Source organism: Squalius cephalus, assembly GCF_949319135.1.
Source record: "Squalius cephalus genome assembly, chromosome: 2".
NCBI classification, from domain to species: domain Eukaryota; kingdom Metazoa; phylum Chordata; class Actinopteri; order Cypriniformes; family Leuciscidae; genus Squalius; species Squalius cephalus.
Genome location: NC_137123.1, coordinates 54922927 through 54945546, shown reverse-complemented (window position 1 = coordinate 54945546; position 22620 = coordinate 54922927). Strand labels below are relative to the sequence as shown.

General features: G+C 37.2%; 1 protein-coding gene across 3 annotated transcripts; it reads left to right on the top strand.

Moving 5' to 3' along the window:
* Nucleotides 1–1551: 1551 nt before the first annotated feature.
* On the top strand, nt 1552–21800 carry LOC307173779 (solute carrier family 24 member 2). 3 transcript variants are annotated; one of them, XM_079897168.1, is made up of 12 exons: nt 2784–2999; nt 3456–3689; nt 5618–6677; nt 10350–10403; nt 15027–15062; nt 15181–15289; nt 15388–15462; nt 15906–15982; nt 16908–17045; nt 17342–17431; nt 19704–19870; nt 19973–21798. In XM_079897168.1, exons 3-12 carry the CDS (start codon nt 5769–5771, stop codon nt 20220–20222), a joined length of 1905 nt encoding a protein of 634 aa, XP_079753294.1. In that variant the 5' UTR covers nt 2784–2999; nt 3456–3689; nt 5618–5768; the 3' UTR covers nt 20223–21798. The 3 variants fall into 3 exon arrangements, with proteins under 3 accessions (XP_079753295.1, XP_079753294.1, XP_079753296.1); XM_079897169.1 differs by lacking the exons at nt 2784–2999; nt 10350–10403 and adding an exon at nt 1552–1605 and having other exon boundaries at nt 19973–21800; XM_079897170.1 differs by lacking the exon at nt 10350–10403 and having other exon boundaries at nt 2848–2999; nt 19973–21800.
* The last annotated feature ends 820 nt before the right edge of the window (nt 21801–22620 follow it).

Below are 22620 nucleotides of genomic sequence, written 5' to 3'. Positions count from 1 at the left end.
ATAATCTATTTTAGCTATCAATAATGTCAATTTGTGGCTACCTGTACATCTGAAGACAAAACATTCCTCGTGCAGTTTTAAGTTTGGACGTCAGATGGCGCTAGAGGCATGAAACATATTACCCAACCCAAGGTGTAATAACTGCCCTCTAAAGATAAACTGATGAGGGTCTGGAGTTAATTGTGAGAATGACATAGAAATTAATATTAACTCATAGTAGAGAGCTGTAGGCTACAACAATTGTCAGAACATTGCAAACAACGATTCAGTAAGCCAGTCATGGTTCACGTGACACGGTTAGGCTACAGATTAACCTTTGCCTGAGTCTTCATGGTTTATGAATAATTGCAAGTGTGGATCTTTATCTCATAAGGTATTAGTGAAATAACGCTGTATTTCACTGATGCCCTTTTAAAAGTTTATTTATTCCTTGAAATCCACCAACAAACATTAAAGTATAAATATGAAACGTAAATTGTAACATTAGTAGCCTATACATAATACATATATGCATACACACTTAACAAAATTTTAGGGGTGTTAGTGTCCACCTGGAGACCTCGAGACCTTGCTGGGAATGAAACCGCGATGTTTAAATCACCTTAATTGCACTTGCTTACACAACCCTCCTTCTTCCTTTGGGAAACAGCATGGGTAATCTGAGCAGATTAGGATCTGCTGTGTCTTCTTAATCCCACCACGATTAAAATAGGATTAGAACTCATCTCCTGGCCTCAGAATCACAGTAACTGCTCAGCGGCACTGCCACTCTGTCTTTCTGGCCCATGGACCAAAGGAACAGCAATAGGGGTCACTGTGTTTTGAACTTTGTCCAGGCAGCATGGCATTGCTCACTACCAAATCCTATACACATAGGCTATGCATAAAATGTATGGCCATAATTTAATAGCAACAACAACAAGTTTGAAACTGTTTTATACAGTCTATGGTTTGAAATTAAGATAATACTACTTGATCACATTGTAGGGGTCAGTATGATTTATCCATGCACATCTATTTAAAAAAAATAAATAAAAATAATTAATTTCAAGTGCCCTTGTAATCTTTAATCAAATATAACTTCCCCCTCCCTCTTGCAACAACATCTCTTCTCTGATGACGTGTTTACTGGCGCGAGGGCGGGACAACCTGTCACTCATATGACATCGCAATGGCAAACCACTATGATCCAACGATCCAATCAATTCCCAATGGACAAAATCAAGTCCGGTCCGACGTGTAACATGCTACTGTAAATTGTAACTTCGAGTACAGTATGTCTTTGATTTGCCTTTACGTCATTTATAAACTTATTTATAAAAATATTAAGGACACACATTTTTATTCAAACGTAGGCTTATTTATTAAAATGTCAAAACATAATTGTTACAATATGACGGTTAAAATTGTGTGTAAAATGATGTTATTCATGTAAAGGTGCACTAGCTCTCTGTCGCCATCTGTGGTTAAACATACAAGTGCAAGTTTTTTTTTTTTTTAACTGGAAGCGGATGACACCGGAAGCCTCAAATGGCCGCACCTGCTTTTACGAAAAAAATAAGGTGGACACCTATCAGTGTCATTCAACACAATGAGCCACTCACAGTAAGAAAGTCCTACAAGTCGTATATTCGAAAATAAGCAAGTAATTAGCGGTTTTGCTGCTAAAGTAGCCAGACCTTCTTTTTACTTACGAAGAAGACACAATGACTGATTTTTAATCTACTCACTCATTAATTGAATTTTTAAAATGTTTTTACCTCAAATTTTTTTTGTAGTGGCTTTATGTTTTTTGCATTATTTTATGTGTCTTTATATAACACTGTGAATGTATGAATATTGACCCTAGTTACTGAAAAAGGCATCATATGTGGCTTTATTATGGTGGTCATGGATGCATCACTCTTCATAGACACACAGCTGGGGTCAGAGGTCACTGTTTCATCACTGAATTCAGGAGGATAAATCATGGATGCGACATAAGTATCAAGAAGATATTTGTAGTTTAAGTCGGCATGAAATGGAAGTTGCAATAGTCTTATCATCCCAATTGTGAGGCATATCCGAGCAAATTGGCTTCTTGAACAAGAAAAAATGAAGGGCAGGACTTCATTTTGTTTAACAGGAATTGATTGAATTATTGGATGGTTGTGGTTTGCTATTGCTGTGATGTCATGTGAGTGACAGGTTGTCCTACCCTTGCGCCAGTAAAAACGTCATAGAAAAGGGATGTTGCTTTTTTTTTTTTTTTTTTTAATAAATACTGCAATGTTCTATAAAAAATAAAAATGGTCAATTCTGATTTCATGGAGACTTGTTGTCACCAACTAATGGAGTGTAATATGTAGTTATAACATTTTATGTAGACCTATACCATGCCATCCTAATGCCTAAACCAACCACAGGCAATCTAAATTAAACTGCAATGTTTGTACAGTGTAGTGTGAACCTCCAGAGCGTCAAGAACCGCAGGAGGAGGATGTTTCACCCTGCAGAACAGAGTTAGCCTCAGGTCAGATGTGTTTGCACACTCTACATGATTTTCCATATAACTGCAAGGCCCATTTCCTGGAAGATTGTGTGGTTGATTGGAGGTGGAATTAGTCAATAGTTAAGCTGAAATGTCCTCTATGCTGGGCAGGGTCAGGTTCAGCTGCATCCAGCATGCTGCGCTCATATGCTATTTAAAGCCTAGCGAAAGCTCTGGCCTTACAGGCCTAATCTTCTCCTTACAAAGATGCATTAATCTATGGCTTCAATCTATGGGGCTGTATGACAGCTTTAGGTCCAGTAAGAGTGGGATGGGTTACAGCTGCTTCAGGACTCTATGGTATTGGCGTATATCTTGCCCTTGCGTGCGGGGCTCGCTGACATGCATCTGTCTCTGGGAACAGGCCCTTGAGAAAGACAGAGTTTATCTGAAAGGAGGGATGGAGTGGGAGGGGAGCGGTGTGGAGATTGCATAATATTTGCCATATGGCTTAAGAGAGTGGCTAAAGGTAATCTTAACCCTGCAACACAGATGACCACTCAAGAGTGAGATCATAGCTAAAGATGACTATTTTAGACTAGTACTTGAACACAGAGAAAGAAAAGATGTTCATAGAATTGGAAAAAATCCCCTCTAAATCTGATGAGCAATGAGATATATAAGTCTGGCAAAATATTATGTAATATTAGGTTTTTTATCCATGCATCCTCCAACTGCTAACTACTCTATCAAAGTGCAACAACAATAATATTATGAGTTTACAAGTGGAATATGGGTTTTGAAAAGGTGAACATTTTTTTTTACCAATTATTTTACAAAGATTCTGCTAATTGTTTTATGTCATGCATTTTATCATCTCATGTTGATTGAGAGTACATGGAATATTTGTACTTTCGAAAACTTCCATGATAAAATGACGCATTATGCCCCTTCGACACATTATGTGTTCTTTACACCATTACAGGTTCCGTAACCAACTTGGCAAGGACAGAACGAATGGGTAAGGGATGGGGCAAGGAAGGAGAGAGTGAGACGGGGGAGGGAGCGAGAGAGGAAAGATCAGACCTCCCCTTTAACCTGTGGCAGCAGTTGCAGTATTCTTGATCCATGACAGTGAAACAGCAAGTGGTCGGTGTCCATAAGTCTGTGGGATTCTTCTGAGAGGTTCACCATACACGGTAAACCACCAGATGTGAAGGTAAATTTATTATTTAATAGTGCTATTCTGGCATTTGGCATGTCTTTCCTGTGTTTCTGTTTTTATAATTTCTTAATGAAGAGTTTTTCATGTGTATATGATCTATAAGCCCAATGCAAAAATACAAAGAAAGACATAAGGTAATTCTATTAAATGAATGTGAAATGGTGGGATGATTATTTATCCTTTTCAACTTGGAGATTTTCTATAAATGTCTTTAAATCAAGGTCACCGATGCAAGTGGTGTTCATTTACTGTGCTTGTGCATTCAGCTGTTTACTGATTTGTTTCTTAATATTCCTATCATGCAGATATGATTACTGATTAAACATATATATAAGTATGTGTGCTGGGATATACTGTGAGTTAGGGTAAAACTAAAGGCTGTGTAAATCAGGATAACAGTGGCCCATAGATCCGATTAAATCCTTAACTTGACAGATGGACTCAACAGAGGAAGCGGCCAGGAGTTTTACATTTTGAAAGATATAAATGCATAAATAAAAAAACCAACGAGTTGTTCATGGTTCTAATGTTAAGTTAAAATATGAATTATTGTTCTGACTTGGATGAGCAATGCTGAAGCTGTAAAATCGTCTTTCTACAGAGCTATAATACTTGGTGGAAAAATTGCTTAATTTGATCATTTTTATATTTTAATGATTATTATTATTCATTTATTTGAATTATTTATAATAGAAATGTATCATTTTTATATAATAAATGTAATTATTTATTGGTTTATCTTATTGTTGACATTGCTAATGAAATAAGCCATGCGACACTCTTTTTGCTTATTGGATTAATATCTCATGTGTGAATGAATTGTTACTTTATTAGCTGTATGCATTGTGTAAGTACAGGGATTATAGTGGTTATATATTGGTTCAAGGCACATTAGCACATGTCCTCCTGTAACCTATACAGATCAGAACAAAAGTGGTTGCACACTGTGATTGTTACATTTTTGATTTACAGACACTAATTATTGGCAATGTTAACTGTAACTAACGTATCATTCAGTGGTTTAGACTGTTTTAGATTGGTAATCATATCTGATTGGATTCTATTTTAGGACTCACGTGGTAGCCTATATAGGCCTCCAAAAAGGAGAACGATAACTTGTGAGGTGTCTAATATGATTTGATATACAGTATCAGGGTGATCTAAAGTGACCTTTTCATGACATGTTGGATGGCATGTTAAAATATGTGTTAACATCTAAATTAATTGGTTTTATTTAAGACTAATAAGACTGAATCATTCTGACATTTGCATTTACACCAACTTGAGTCAGATATGGCGGACAAAGCTAACAAGTGCATGTCTTTGCTTCTTACAACATGGCAATTAACATCGACTCTTTTTTAACTATGAAACTGTGGGAAGATAAAAATGGTCTATCGCCAAATCTGCACAGAGCATTGACATAATTTCAATGATTAGAAGTTACAGTAGGAAATAAGGTGAGAAAAGTTAAGCTCTCTGTTGCTTTGTTGACAGTCCAGTTGTCAATCCGATTACTGTAGATCTACAGCTCAATGGCACTATTATACTGGGAGAGAGAGCTTTGTATGTGTGCCAAACCAAAACCACAGCATCTGTCATCTGTCATTTCCATCTTTGATTAGTGAACCTGTAGTATTAAAAATGTTGCTAGATTTACTGCAAAGACAGATACGCTCTGGAAGTTAATAGGTTACAGCAAGGTGACTAACAGCCAGATACCTGATTGGCTGAGGAAATCTGTTATGTTAATCCTACTTAAATGAAGTAGGATGAATAAATAAAATGAATATTCATGCCATTCAGTCATACTAAAATGTTATATTTTGGTATCACATACTGGTAATTATGATATTTGTGATTGTTTATCCAAAAGAGTAATCTTTCTCTCTCACACACTCTTGTGATATGTTGTGTTTCAGAGATTATTATGAGGAAACCATTAGAGATTCTGGACCCTACGAGGAATCGGGGAGTACATTGTTCCTGTCAGGTTTAAGTAGAGTAGGAGTGTAACCATGACCGGCACTCCATAGACTTCAGACCACCGGACCCCCAAGCTGCCCGTCAACAATGGATCCCACGTTCCCCAGCATCAAACTGGGGTCATACTGCACCCCTCTGGAGCGGAACAGCAAGCGCCACCGATTGCAGCATGTCAGGAGGAAACTACGTCCTTCACGGATTTTTGGTTTTATCCTGAGCCTCTCTGCCCTCACATTGTTCCTGTCCTGGAGTGCCTTTACCCTCACTTTGGGCCCGTTCCCGAGATGGATGCCACTCACCTCTTTCGCCAACCATGAGGGACTTGCAGAGCCAGTGCCACACAGAACTGTCCTGTCTTCCAAGGAAGAGCATAATGTTTCAGCAGATACGCCCATCGCCATGGCCTCAACCGATGAACACAGCCAGGGCGACTACCCTGTGGATCTGTTCACACTGGAGCAGAGGAGGCAGGGTGCTGTCTCGCTGCATATGTTCGGCATGATCTACATGTTCGTCGCCCTCGCTATCGTGTGCGACGAGTTCTTCGTTCCCGCCCTCACCGTGATCACAGAAATACTGGAGATCTCGGACGACGTGGCGGGAGCCACCTTCATGGCCGCTGGAGGCTCTGCACCCGAGCTCTTCACCTCTGTGATCGGGGTGTTCGTCTCACACAGCAACGTGGGCATCGGGACCATTGTGGGTTCTGCTGTCTTCAACATCTTGTTCGTGATCGGGATGTGCGCTCTCTTTTCACGTGAAATTCTCAACCTCACTTGGTGGCCTCTGTTTAGAGATGTCACCTTTTATATCATTGGACTAATTATGCTGATTGTCTTCTTCCTGGATAACCACATTACCTATGGTGAGAGCATTGCGCTGTTAAGCTGTTACGCTACCTATGTCACTTTTATGAAGTACAATGCGTCTGTAGAGACTTTGATCAAGACTAAACTACTCAGGAATCAAGTGGACGACATTGAAGCTCCTCCTAAGGTGAGTTGCATTACTCCAGGCGAATTATTTGCTTCCCAGGTCAAAGGTGGTATTCAGTGGATGTGAATTACAGATGTCTCTCCTTCCACTCCTGTTAGGAAACAGTATATCACTGTGGTTCTAAACCAGTGGGGCTCACCAAATATATATAAAGTAGATAGATATATAGATATCTTTCTAATATAACTATAGATAGTTTATATTATTTACAGTGGGCGCCTTCAAGTCAAAAAGGTTGAGAAACACTGGTATATTATGAAGATGAATTTGATGTGCTATAGCTAGCATTTAACAATAACTTTGCTCTAATATACACCATTGTGCAATAGCTGCACTTTGAAATATGCCCTTGTGCCCTTAAAGGGACAATGGTGATGGTTAAAAAAAAAAAAACCTTGAGATAGGGGGAAACCTTTTGTTGTCCTGAGAAACTTTGTTTGCTCATAACACTTTTAGGATGGATATAATATGAGGTGGAAGGTAAAACTATATTTCCATGCTTTTGCCAGCGAATATGTTCAATACAAATAAATATATTTTTTTAAAGGTAGTATGTCGAATTGCATCTTTTTATGCACATTAAGGAAACCAATAAATAGACTGATTCAAAAAGACATGGCAACATCTACGCCAGTGGTTCTCAACTGGTTTGGCCATGGGACCCACATTTTCCCATGGTCTATAAGCCACGACCCACTTTTATATATATATATATATATATATATATATATATATATATATATATATATATATATATATATATATATATATGAAGAGTTCAGATGCAAAAGCCTCTAAGTGCCATCTGGAATTTTCTTCTACAATGATCATTTTTATCAAGCTTGTATATTTAAATTCAGTAATTTCACTTACCGGTAAATGGCAATGAAAATGACCTATTAATTGTCATTTAAGTGAAATTACTTAACTTAAATATATGAGCTTGATAAAAATGATCATTCTAGAAGAAAATTTCAGATGGTACTTAGAGGCTTTTGCATCTGAACTCTTCATATATAGGCCTATTATAATAAATATATATTTTTTTTTAAACAAGCAAGTTTATTTAAAAAAAAAAAAAAAAAAAAAAAACATTTTAAAAGAGAACAATACATCATGGTTGTTTAAACCAATCAATGAGCATTAAGCTGTGTTGTCAGCAAGTCGTTTCCCATCATGCTTTTGATCAGCGCAGTTGGTGGAGAGCAAATGAGCCCAACTGCAGAATCCGACACGTCCGCCTCGCCGTCGTGAGAGTTTTTTTGACATACGTAACATCAGCATGACATCAGAGCAGGGCAGACCGCCCTCGAACACATTTCTAACCGGCATGCATCTCGCGGTGACCGGTTCTGCGCAGATTTTGCTCATCTCAAATGAGCCTAGTATCTCCTCTGACAGCAGCTACTGAATCAGGACAACGCGTTTTTCTCAGGCACTTAGGCTATCTATCTGACAGAAGTGTCAACAGCTTTCACGCAAGTCTTTCAAAATAAAAGTCTTGCATCAGCAAAAGCATCCCACTTTTGGTCGTGACCCACCAGTTGAGAAACACTGATTTACGCTTTGTGAATATAGCGAGCAGCCGATGCTCACTGGTTTTTATGGTGGATTTTGGTCATTTCTAGGGTTGTTGAGCAATTACAACAGAACTAAGGAGCTGATTGCAGTAGCAATGGAAGTTGAACGCAAATATTGGCTGAGAATTAGCGTTCCCAATGAAAAGAACACAGACAGTTTTATCACCTCTCTGAGCCGGATTAGGCTTTCTATCAGGTGTCAACTGGACAGAACAGACAACACTGCTCTGAGTACACAATCAGCTGAGTAAGACCAGAACCCCTGCGGTACCAACAGAAAAAGAGAGAGTGAGATCAAGAGTAGTAGAGATGAGGCAAGATGGAGATATAAAGGAAGAAAGTTGGTACAATCTTTTACTTTCAACCCTTTTGCTAAAAAAGCCTTTTAACAGCCAGACATCTCAAGAGGGATGGATATCTATATTTGTATTTTCTTGGCTCAGTTAGCTTTGTAGATATTACCTCAGAGAGTTCTTCAGGTTGGTTTTGTGAATTTGTGACAAGTCTTGTTTTGCAGTGAACAAATATCTAATATCATCACTCGAACTAAATTTATTTATTTAGAAGCAAAGCTGCATGATATCAATTCAATTTAAAAACTTCAATTCAAAACGTTATGTCCAGACTCAAGGTCCATTAAAAAGAGACAACACAAAATTACATACAATACTAAACATTTAAAAGTACGAATATTTTCTAATAGGTGACTGGTATTGCACCACACTTTGACAACAGCATAATAATAGAATTCTGTGAATTATCCAGCCAACAAATAAACATAGGCTCACTTTTTTTTTAAACTTAACCCACAAAGTAGCAGCATATACACACATACAATTTTCTCACCAACATATTAGCTTGGGTATATAACATACAACGCTGCCTATACATATCCTCTTCATCACACATTTCATCATTAATGATATGCCCCAAATATTTAGTTTTAGTACATACATTTAGTACTTGCCCTGACAGATAAAAATCTGGAAAATTAAAGTCCCTATCCCTTTAGTTCAACTCATCTCAACTCAGCTTTATTTATAGAGCACTTTCAACACCACAAAGTGGAACCAAAGAAAAATATAAAAGAGAAAATAAAAAACAAAAACAATGCAAACATATGACATAGGCACACACCATTTGGTACATACCAAGATACCAAAATTCTTAGTATGCTATTAGGCACACCCCTTTGTCTTATTAGCTCTATTAAAAGCCTTAGAGGTGTCAATAAAGCCAATTATAACAGAGGAATTTTGTCCAAACATCTCTCTTATAACAGAGAATTTTAGGTTTAAAGCATAAACCTCACTAAATTTTGTATGTACTGTGTTTAAACAAGTAAAACTAAATTTGCCAGCACGGTAAGATCAATTAACTAAGAATCAAGATATATGAACAGCAATGTTTGCAATCTTGTAGATTTTTTTGTACTGGGAAAAACGATACAAATACTGATTAGGTCATTAGAAAACTCTTTTTAAAAAAATAAAAATTACAGTGCAAAACGTCTAGATTCACATCAACTGTTTACTGAACTTTTCAAAGGTTTTGTGTGTGTGTCCATAATAGAATATTACATGTTTATTATAGGACAAACACCACAAACAACAACTGGGTGGAGTTATTTCTCTATCAAATACGCATTATTAATAAGCATAAATCTGACTGGCACAAGGAACTTCGATGTACACAGTATATGCAGCTGATTTTTAAATTTCCAGTAGATCACGATTCTATTACAATTCTTTGGTAAGAACTTGAACAGTGGCTCCAAAAAGTATTTAGACAAATTAGCCTCATATACAGTATAAGTACAGTTTATAAAAGCAAAATTTATTTGCAGAACTCACTAATGCAGCAGCATTTTTAAACATGTCCAAAAGTGTCCAAATGGTTTTGTGGCCACTGTATATTAACCCACAACTAGATGTCATATGATTGTATGCCATGTATTGTCAAATTAACATGAATCTGGATATATCAGTTTAGTGAAATGTATTATTGGTATAGTTTAGGCCTGTATGAAGTCAGTTAAGGTTTAAAGCTCTCGTTTGTATCTTGTCCAACCTGCTGTGTTTCGTTCAAACAGCTGGAGTCGGATTTGTTGTTTGCAGATGCAGTTTGTCCCACATATGGAACACAGGTGAATCAGCCAACCGCGCTGCTTTGATAGGCTTCTTAGAAATGCATCAGGGGCATTTACATTACTTTTAAGAACCATTAGTAGCATGTTATCTATACAAACCCACATTCATTAGTGTTAGATGGCTCTTTGCTGGTAGATTGCTTCTTAAATGTAGGAATGTCACCACAGTACATTGGGAATATGATTCCAGAAAGCTTGTGAAAATGTTTCCCACTTTTCATTTAGAATTGATTTGACAGTTAGGCCTAGTAGAAGATGACGGTGTTATAGAGCACTTTACAAATGATTTTCACCCTTCTGGATTGGAATGAAAAATGGCTTTGGTTTAGAAAGACTTCTAAAATTAAAATGAATAGTCAGGGGGTTGGTATAGGGCAGTTGGGACATGTGCTCTTTGCTCCTTTAGCCGATGCTCGGGTTAATCCAATAAGACGTGATCCTTTTAGTACTGCTAAGTATAGACAGGTGTCCTGTTCTTTTTTAAACAGGACTCAAATATAGAGTATTGAGGGAAACCAGCAGGTTTTTGAATCACGACATCGGATTTATTTCGCGGTAAGACCTTTGTATCTGTTAGCGTTTAATGTAAGTTCTGAAACATGGCGGAAATCTTCATCTCTGTTTGAATTTTATGACTCCTACCTGAAATCCTTTGTAATCCCAAATCAACTGCTTAGAAGGGGTGACGCCAACCAAAGTAAAAAGACTCTTAGTGCTTAGGGAAGTGACCTGCCTTCTGAAGACGCCTTTTGAGGGAATAGGGAACATTACAACAACCCTTTTCACTATCTGTCCTACAACAGACAATTACCTGGGAGACAATTTTTAATTATTAATAATTACACCGTGCTGCGCACTATGGATAATTTGAAACCTTTTAAATAATTAGTAGATGGTTATGCATTTTAGGTGATAAAGCAGCTGTGTATCTGAGTTCAAAATAAGACAAACACTTCTTGAGAGAACATTGCATTGCGTAATTCATTTTGTGGTTCTGTATACTATTCTAAGTGCCCTCTGACTTATAAAAAACAAGTAGTGCTTTTGACTTTCTAGTTATGTAATATGTTAATTTAAGCATAATTCTAAGTGCTTAAGGATATTTAACTTAATATGAAAAGTAAAGAGAGTGTGAGAACCTGGTGTCATTTGTTGTGTAAGGTTATTTGTGAATCCTTAAATGCATCTGTCTCTAAAATTGGTTACCTCTGTCACCGTAAGCCTCTTTAGTGTGCTCACCTGCCTTCTCTGGTTAACTACAGGACCCTTGTTGAGAGACACTATAGAGGCAATTCAAGTTCCCAGATGACCCATGTGAATAATCAGAAATGAACTCCACAAGATTATCGAGCTCAATTGGATCTTTTGCTGGATACATTTGAAACAAAGATGATTCAGCATCTTCAGTGTCCGTTACATCATGCTGAATTATCTTCATTAGTAAAGGCATCAGGCCAGGAGACTAATGGGAACTTTGCTCAGTTGCTTTTGTGATGTAACGGACAGTCTATTTATCCATTGTTATACTGATTGATGCAGACTGATGGAGTTACTTAAAGTTTGGGGAAGTTTGAATTTGGTTTAGTTTTTTAAAATAATTTGGGAGTGATAAGATAAAGTGTTTGCATTTCTTACCGTCATTTATCAAGGTTTAAAACTCTGTAATTGAGGGTGATGAAGTGAATGAAAAGAATGAATATACAAGCTGAAAATTGACTTTTGCATCATTGCTTAAAAAAACAGTAATTCCACAGTGACTCTCTCTCTCTCTCTCTCTCTCTCTCTCTCTCTCTCTCTCTCTCTCTCTCTCTCTCTCTCTCTCTCTATATATATATATATATATATGTATGTATGTATATATGTATATATATGTATATGTGTATATATATATATGTATATGTATATATATATATATATATATGTATATATATATATATGTATATATATATATATATATATATATATATGTATATGTATATATATATATATATATATATATAGTGCTTGCTTGCAGTATTATACTGTAATGGTGGCATTGCATGGATCCAGCTTGCTAATTGGTCCAACTAATTGCTAAAACTGTTACTCTGCAAATGTCATTAGCTGCTCTTGGTAAGACTGCCCTTGATCCCATTGACTTCAATATCAGCAGCATCTGTGTCTTGTGTAAGGGTACATGGCATGCCAAACACAATGACAAAGTTATATAACATGTGTTAAATGGTTTTTTTTTTACCTCCACAATCCATTTTTAGTCATGCATAAAGTTTAGAATTTAAGGTTTCACAAGGTCAGTTGTTTATTTTCTAACATTTTCACATGATGTCGACAGGTCATCCTGTTAGAATTTAAGCTATTGCATGCGCACTGTGTGCATGACTGGTGAAACATCTAGAAATCGTTTTATATGGTAGCTCTTCAACAAGGTTGATTCTTTTCCTTTGTGGATGACTCTTAAAGACATGAAATGGACTTATATTTTTTCCTGTCCTCTGCCTTTCACATCTCAGCTAGTCGCTAGCAAAATGCTTAAAAATGTGCATGTTGTGGTGGTGCCATCAGCCCACCAGTACTGTAATTTTCCTGCAACTTCAGAATGATTTATGATTCAGGGGATTGGCTCAAAAAGTCAGGGCAAAGATGATTTTGAATCGCATATTCATGCAACTGGCTTTGTGATGAATGGGGACAGTCTCTGCAATGTGCTACTTTGTAAAGGAAATGCAGTAAAATATACACTAATTCAAACCATTTTCTACCTCAATTCTTTTACCATGTTTAAAATGGTTTGCTTTAAACACCAGTAATTTTAACTGATCTTGATGCAGGGTTCAGATTTGAGGGTCTGGTTATGCTCTTTTTTTTTTGGACCATTTGGTGCTTAATTTTATGTTAAAAAAAGATGTTCATATGATTGCTGTGTAATGAGTTTTGCAACGTGAATGTGCATTTGCATCTGCGCTAAACTTTTAAAAATAAAGATTCCAAAACAGGGTTTTCGAAGAACCATTTTGGATTCCCCAAAGAACCTTTCAGTGAACAGTTCAAAAGATACATTTTTTCTTAGTGTAAAGAGTATTTTAATAATCTGAAGAATGCCAGTGTAATAGGTGGTAAAATATCAACTTCAAGAATGATAACTAAAACTATAACGTTATACAAGAATAGCGAAGGCCACACCACAACTATAACAATAATGATTGACTCAAGGAAATTATATTGTTGGAATCACATTTAGAGCGTTTTTTTCTGAAGCGTATTGAAGGCCAATCAGAATCCATCTGACTTTAAAGTTTGAGCTGCAGTTATGTTCATGGCAATTGGAAAGAATAAACATAACGCTAATGTAATTTTCATTCTTGGTGCGAACGGCCTTAACTCAGTGTTGGCCTAGCAGCAGGACGTCCGTTAATGTCAGACAGCTATAGCAAGCTGGTCTCCTGTTGGCTGACCTCTGCTTTAAAGCTCACTGGGCACACAGAGCTCAGCTCTATTTCCACAGGCATCGCTCAGAGCTTATCTTCCACCTGCAGAAAGACCAAAGCTGGGGAGGGAGGAACATGAACAGAGAGCAAGTGGCAGGGCCCGCTAATCACAAGCGAAACGTGCTTACCCTCTATGTTCTACTGGGCTGATTAGGCTTAATTAAGGCTGCTCGTGTGTCTCTGCTGAGCCAACTCATTTTCTCTTGAGGACACTGCTGGTGCTGCCACCCCACTGGGCAACCGCTTATTTCAATACAGCTTATTTGAACCCTTTAGGAGCAGAGCTTTCACATCTGAAACTCATTTTGGAAAGTAAAGTGTAAATGTATTTAAAATGTTTTAACAATATTTTATTCTCTCTTATGAAATAGTTCCAAAAAAAACAAAAAACATTCTGACTTTTTTGGCTCTAAAACTCTAAAACGTATAAATAAACGTATGTATATATATATATATATATATATATATATATATATATATATATATATATATACATTTTTATGTAAAAACTTAAATAAAATGCAAATATATAAATATAAATAAGTATTAATAAAATACATTTATATAATATAATATAATATTAAAAAAATTCACCTTTCCTCATAAGTTTTAGTGTAGTATTATATGGTTGACTTACTGCATATTTATTGGAAATGGTATTAAATGCAGTACTTTTTTGTTTGAAAGGATGTAATGCGCGAGGCTACATCTGAATGAGATTTTGAGGCCGAATTTTGTAAGGAGTGATTTTTATATTTTGGTTTTAGTGGTGTCTTTGAAACTGTTATTGATGGTATTTTGATGGTGGGTCAAAATTCTATGTTAGGTCTTCCTATACAATACTTAAGAAGTGCTATTTAGGGTCATGTAGAAGCAGAAGACCAGAACTACAGCAGGTCTTAGCTGTTTTTAGCTTTTCTGTGTAACAGCTTATCGTATTCTTGGTTACCTACATGTTGACAGATTGATCTGATCTATTTTAAAGGTGGCCTTAAAAGTCCCCTTCTCTTTGTTTTTGTTCAGTTATCTAAGAATATGTATTTTAGGTGTCTAAACTAATTTGACCCCCCCCCCCCCCCACCTCCCCCTCTTCTAGAATTCAATGAGTTCTGTTTCTCTCTTTTTTTCTCTCAAGGTTATCACTGCAGTAGATGAAGAGAATAAACTTTCTGTAAGTATCAGCACTTGTCCTCAACATCTACATACGCTTTTCAGCATAATTTAGGTAATGATAGACAATACAATTAGATATCTGACAATATTTCTTCTTCTTTTTTTTGCCCCTATAGGCTAAACCCCGCCTCCAGAGAGGAGGAAGCTCCGCCTCCCTCCACAACACTCTCATGAGAAACAGCATCTTCCAGCTAATGATTCACACACTCGATCCTCTCAGTGACGGTAATGTGCTAAAACAAACACTTCAAATTTACAAATATACACACATATTGACTCACGTTGCAGAGTTGTAGTCTTATTAATTAAATAATAAACTTCAGGGAAGTTCAAGGAGAAGGCATCAATTCTACACAAGATCGCAAGAAAAAAGGGAGAAGATGAGGCAAATGGTGTTGGTGAGTTTAAATGTTTTGTTCAAATTCAACGTGGAACACTTGTGACAATTTTGTGTAAAATCTGGATGATCACAGCAGGGTTGGCCATTTATCCAAGGAAAAGTGGCCATTCCAATGATTGGTGATTTGGTGACGTCAGCCGAAAAGTCATTTCTGATGCAGAACTTCTAAAAGAATACTATAAAGACAAGCATTTTTTTCTTTGGAAACTTGCAGTTTGCAATGAATTGTGCATAATAACATCAGCAGCAACATTTGGATTTTTTCAAAAAAATGTCCTTCCTATTTTGCCACAGCCTACAACCAGATACAATGATTAGTAAATATCTTTAAAATCTGCTGATAGTGCTGGGGTTAGTGCTTAAATCACATTATTACATATTGTAATATTAAAATAAGATTTCAAATGACTAAACTGAGATTCCTGTTGTTTTATTCTCTAGCCGATAAGAACCTTCCCAACAGCAGTAACGTGGAGGTAGAAGTCACTCCGCCCATGAATGGCAGTGTTGGAGCAGAGGTAATGTCATCATACACAATAATCTAAACACGACCAGATCATCTCGGACATGTCCAGCATACTCCCTTCAATTGTTAATATATCTGAATTCCTAAGATCCTAATAGAGGGTATGCGCGTGACGTCACCGGCGTCGACCGGAGTGACTGCAGTTCTGAGCGGCAGCATTTGTTTTCAGCGTGAATGCCACAAAAAACACACAAAACACATCCAAAATGGGAGCTTTGCGATTACCTGTAAAAACTAGATTTGACAAGAAATCTGAGGTATATTTTTACAGACTGCCTGTAAAGTGCACTGAAACTTCAGAACAGAGAAGCAAATGGATTGCTGCAATTCACAGAAACAACTGGCAAGCAGCAAAACGTGCATTTGCAGTTATCATTTTGCAAATATTGTATTGTTATATATTGTATTGACAGCTCATCAATTAAATATTTACCATCTGCATAATTGGATGTTTTTAAATAAACACTGACAAAAAACTATATAAGTTTTAGGGCTGGACGATATGAATATATATAACATTGATAGTGATCGCCCAAATTTAGGCCTACCAATATTGTATTTATATAAAGCGTTCACAGGTAAATTTGCTTCATGTATTTCCCCGGCATCGAAATCAGGCACATATAAATGTCAGGAAACACGATTCCTGGCTGGATGTCAATATCCATGGATCACTGGACCTTTGGTAAGTTGTAAGGAACACTATATCAAAGTCCAGCTTTTAGTTTAAACTGATAATCGTTTGTTTTACTCGCGTTTTCGCAGTTTCCCCTATTAAATCCAGTCACGCAGCAGCTCTTTTGCCAATGAGGGGGGCGCGTTCCGCCGGGAAAGTGACGTCAATGCATACCCTCTATACTAAAATTTCACCGGCAACTGACTGACATCACTGTGTTTTTGTGGTTCTTATCTCAAAGGCTGAGGAGGAGGAGGAAGATGAAGACCAGCCTCTGAGCTTGGCATGGCCAGACACACCGAGAAAGCGAGCAACATACGTCTTAATCTTCCCCATCGTCTTTCCATTGTGGCTGTCACTGCCAGATGTCCGCAGAGATGTATGATCGAGTAGCATTTTCTATTTTTACATTTGAGAAACTGACATATGTAATGCTGTTTATAACAGCACACAGCAAAGCAGATCCTGCCGTTGTATTTAAAGGTGCAACATGCAAGTTCTGTGAAATAGTGGTACTAAAAGACTTATTCCCTCTCTAACACTTGCTATTTTAGGCTGTGAAACAAACAGATTGCTTGGTGTTTATATATATATATTTATATGTACACAGTATATATATTTGAATAGTATGACACCCCTTCCTTAATTTTCCTTCTGTCCTCTATTCTTCCATAGACATCAAAGAGGTTCTTCCCATTAACATTTTTGGGATCTATTTGTTGGATTGCTATTTTTTCCTACCTGATGGTGTGGTGGGCTCATCAGGTACCTCAATGTCTTCACACACACCTGTTCTAATGCCCTTTCTTTTACCTATGTATTTAAATTACTGTTAGCAATACTCTGAAATTAGGCACACTGTAGGGATATTGTACGTCCAAAAAAGAATAGAACTGTTGAGTGAAAGAGGAGCGTTATCTTCAATGTGAGGTAGTCATAGGTGAAGGTTGATCTATCCTTATCACTCTGTTTTAAACCTGTAACTCAGAGCAGCACAATGAAACCTGCCAAATCCTAAAGCCAATTAGCTATTCTTGTCATTTTCCTCAGAGGCAACTGTTCTCTAGCTCTGCATCCGCTCCCTCTGTAGAAACACTTCTAAACCTATTCAGACAGATTTCCAGAGAATCAACTATAACATTGGTTCACCCAAAAATGAAAATTCTGTCATCATTTAATCACCCTCAAGTTGTTCCAAACCTGTATTCATTTCTTTCTTCTGCTGAACACAAACGAAGATATTCTGAAGAATGTCGGTAACCAAACAGTTGATGGGCCTCATTGATTTCAATAGTATTTTTTTTTTCTCCATACTATGGAAGTCAATGGGGCCCATCAACTGTTTGGTTACCGACATTCTTCAGAATATCTTCTTTTTGTGTTCAGCAGAAGAAAGAGATTCATACAGGTTTGAAACAACTTGAGGGTGATTAAATGATGACAGCATTTTGACTCGATAACTTATAAACCTGTTCAGCCCACATTATTTCAGCTTATTTTTTAAATCGTGTTTAACGCTGGAATTCTGGGTGGAAAAACTACATCACCCATGATGCTGTACAGAAAATTACACCAATCAGAGAGTCGAGATGCATCCAAAGTAGCTCTTTAGCTCCGCCCACTCCCATAATGCACTACAAATGATGTAATCGAGTCGATCTCCCTACGCTTTCAAAAGGCTGAAATGTTTATATATATATGCATATTTTGCAATAAATTAATATAAGTATATTTTTTAATACATATAGCATAATCGACAGTTGTAATTGAGTAGTTTATTAAAGTTTTTAAGTTTTTAATTCGATTATGCTGTTTGCAATGCTTCATGGGATTGTAGTTCTTTCCCTCATTTAAACCATTAAGTACACAGTCTTGTACCTTTTGTCTTTTTGTCTGATTTAAAAACCTTTGTACTTCAAATCAAAGTTTGTAGTTTTGCGATTCACCTCGCAGCTGATTGGCTTGGTTCATGGCTTATAACTCTTTAACGAAGACTATTTTAAAATCCCTATGAGAAAAATGAATGAAAAAAAAATTTCCGGAACCAGCGACGCTGAAAAAGGGGATGGGCACTGTTGCGCTCTATAGCGTGGTGAAGGTATGACATCACTTTGTAGTCCAAAAAGCGGAAACGAGTTAGCATTTTAGCACTTCCGGTTCCATCGTCCTGAAGTCAATGGGTTTTTTGAATGGGATTTTGCTTAAATTGCTGAAATAAGGTCAAGACACTGTCACGTTTTATTCTACGACATAAAATACATCAGTATTACCCCACTCAAGATTTTTTGAAGCTGTTACATATGGCGGTTGCTAACAAGTGGCTAAATGGGACTACAGAGGCTGACGAGGAGATTAAACGTCATCAAGTAGAAAAGGCAAACTCAGTCCGCTTTTACAGCCTCATTATGCTTATAATTGTGCTCTTATAAACTATTCTAACTCAAACGTTCTGGGAAAATGTTTTTAGATAAAAACTGAAAGAGTTTTCGGAAGTTTAGTGATGGGGACGTTAAATTCATGGGACCATTGTGTAGTTTGTTTATAGCCTACCTTTAGCTTTTTACATCTGGCGACTGCATTTAGGCTTCAGAAGTGGTGTTCATCTGTGATAATTATCTTGATGGACAAAACGTGCAAGTATCATAAACTTTTGTTGATCACAGAGCTTGTTTTTAGCGATAATCCAAAAGCCTTTGGGGAAATCCTATTGGGGTTTTCTCGAGGGAACCAGTGTGATGCGAAATGTCGGCTGGCCTACAAAGTGACGTCATACCTGCACCACTCTATTTGCCCTTACAGAGATTTACCATGGTAACCATAATTCCCACCAAAATAGCCAAATTACCGCATTCTCCTGTCGTGCTACTAGAGTAAAATCATAATAAATGAATTTAGGAATGTAGTAAAAGCTTACAAAGTCTTAATTTCTTTGACGACAGTTGTTGCTAATATCAGGTTAGCATCATTTTATCATAGTGTTATCAACTGTGATTAATATTTGTGCACATTAAACACCCAATGCAAATTTTTCCCGCAGGTTGGCGAGACTATTGGAATAACGGAGGAGATCATGGGTTTAACTATTCTAGCGGCTGGTACCTCCATTCCCGATCTCATCACCAGTGTTATTGTCGCCCGGAAAGGTCTCGGCGACATGGCCGTCTCCAGCTCAGTCGGCTCCAACATATTTGACATCACTGTGGGGTGAGAAATCTTCATCATCAACTCAATAATCCTCATTGAATTGCATCGACTACCTAAAACAAGCTTCTAATACGTGGCCCTGTGTCTGTTCACTGTCCCCAGCCTGCCATTTCCTTGGTTACTCTTTGCATTCCTGAACGACATGGCTCCAGTGGCCGTGAGCAGCAACGGTCTGTTCTGCGCCATCGTTCTGCTCTTCCTCATGCTCCTCTTCGTCATTATCTCCATCGCCGTGTGCAAGTGGAGGATGAGCAAGCTGCTGGGTTTCTTAATGTTCCTGCTGTACTTTGTGTTTCTGGTGGTCAGTGTAATGCTGGAGGACAAAGTCATCGTCTGCCCAGTCTCCATCTGATTCCTTTATCACGCCCGCCGCTGTTCGTTTTCCAGGAACAGACCCTCCTTTATTGCTCCGAAGGCACTCCAGGGCATACGAGTTATAACGCAGAAGCTGCGCTGTGGCACTGCATCTATATATCCACTGACGTCTGAGTAGCAGGGCTTTCCAAGCAGTAGTTTGTTATGGGAAAGTAGTGCAATATTCTGCATGCACTCTCAGAAGCAGTACATAGAGACTTGATGTACTGTAGATTTTAGCCATTTTTAATATGCCGCAGGATGAGGCTGGACGTTAAGAGCGAGGAGACACCACATCCAATGGGGAGGCAGACATCAGTCTACAGACTCAGGAAAGGACCTTTGGTGCAAAGATGCAATCGTAAATAAATCAAGATCCTGGTACTGTGCTTTAAAGCTCATGATATAAGCTTTGTGTTGCACAATAACTTAAGAAAGAAGGAGGAAACAAAGCTCTATATTTGCTTTGTCCGAATGCTGGTCCTTTCTGATCGTTATCTGATTATTTTCATTCTGAGTATAATATATCATATAATTTATTGAATAGACTTGTAGTCTTCAGAAGTCTAAAACTGCAAATAAACAGTATCCGACACAGATTTGAAACGCTCGTACTATTGAATATAATCAACCACGTTAATGATGCTACCTGTAAATGCGATATTTTGTATGCTTATTCTCTGGGACTTATGTTTAATTTGAGGTGATTTGTTTGGCGAAATCCAATGAATGGATGAATAGTGCAAGACATTCTCTGCTTGTAGAGGAGAACCAGTTATCACTTTCTTCTCACAGTCAGTTACAGTTACAAGTCTTCATCATCATCCTCTGTCTAGAACATTGAGCAGGGTTCATGAACTTTTATTGATCCACTGTTATCAGAGCTGCCAGCCGGTGTCAATGTAAGTAGATCTGTACGGCGCACTTTGCAGAACTCTTTAAGAATCTCTGCCTGTATCTCTCATTCCTGTCTGAAAATATTTCGGATGATGGGACGAAATTTGGAAGTGAAAGTACTAAAGAAATGGAGCACCCAACAGCTTTGCAGTTGACTGCCATTCTTAGTTAAATACAAATTTATCTATCCATTCATAATTTCTGTATATTTACATGAGTGGTGGACAAAATAAAATTATTTCTAAACCTACATGTAAGCGGTATTACTTGGAGGATTTCTATTTATTTGGGAATTATTTACGATTTTCAATTTGAGCTTAAATGCTGTTTTGTGGTGCATTGGAGGAAGTAATGCATAGTTTTTGCTTCAGATTTTTGAGATGTTGATATGGTCCTTGCCATAAATCATTGTTAAAATAATGTTATCTCACATGTTTTGCTTGTAAGGGCAATGTGAAGCTTCAACCCTGCTTATAGTACCATGGTGATGTATTTAGCTACAAATGTTATGATGCTTGTATTGCAAAGCCATTAAAACATACATTACATTGTAATTTTACTTCAGTACGGCAGAGACAGTGAAACACTTACCTACAATTTTGGCTGATGTTATTGTCTGATGGTTTAGCTTTGTTTGTGAGATAAAACAATAAATATCAAACCCCCTTCAGTACCACAGAATATTTTAGATCATTTAATATGATATAAAATTACATAATATAGTCAGAGGTGGACAAAGTACACAACTTCCTTACTTGAGTGAAAGTACAGATACTACTGGCCAAATATTACACCGTTACAAGTAAAAGTTGTAAAGACTGATTTTTAAATGTACAGAAGTACTTGTTTTTAAAAGTACTTAAGTATCAAAAGTAAAAAGTAAATGTCAATGCATTGTTTTATTGTTGCATTGTTAATACTTACAGTACCTTATGCCTCTGAATATATTCCTGCCTACCTACCCTCATATCAATATCATATTTATTCCAGTAGTGGGATTGAATGTGAGATTGAAAAGTGCACTCAATAACGTCCACGATGGTTTCGGACACCCAAATGGCTGTTCCCTCAAATAGTGCCCTATTAAAAGTTGTTCGGCTTTTAGTATGAATATGTTAGCCTTACTGTTATAAGATAGTGTGCTCCAAAACAATGCCAAAATTTGCATTTAGAAGACCAAACCCAACGTTGAAAATGAAAATCATATTGATGTCAGAATCCAACGTCAGATTGACATTAATCTCCAACGCTGGACAGACGTTGTATTGTGGTTGAAAATGTCAACCCGACTTTCATTTCTATCCAAAATCATCCCCTGACTGACATTACTACTTTCTACTCAAGGACCTTGACAGAATTGTACTGGAGTTAAAAGTATAATATTTGTCTTTCAAATGTAGTGAAGTTAAATTAAAATGTTTCCAGAAAAATAATACTCAAGTACAGATAGGCTACTCAAAAAGTGTACTTAAGTACAGTACTCAAGTAAATGTACTTTG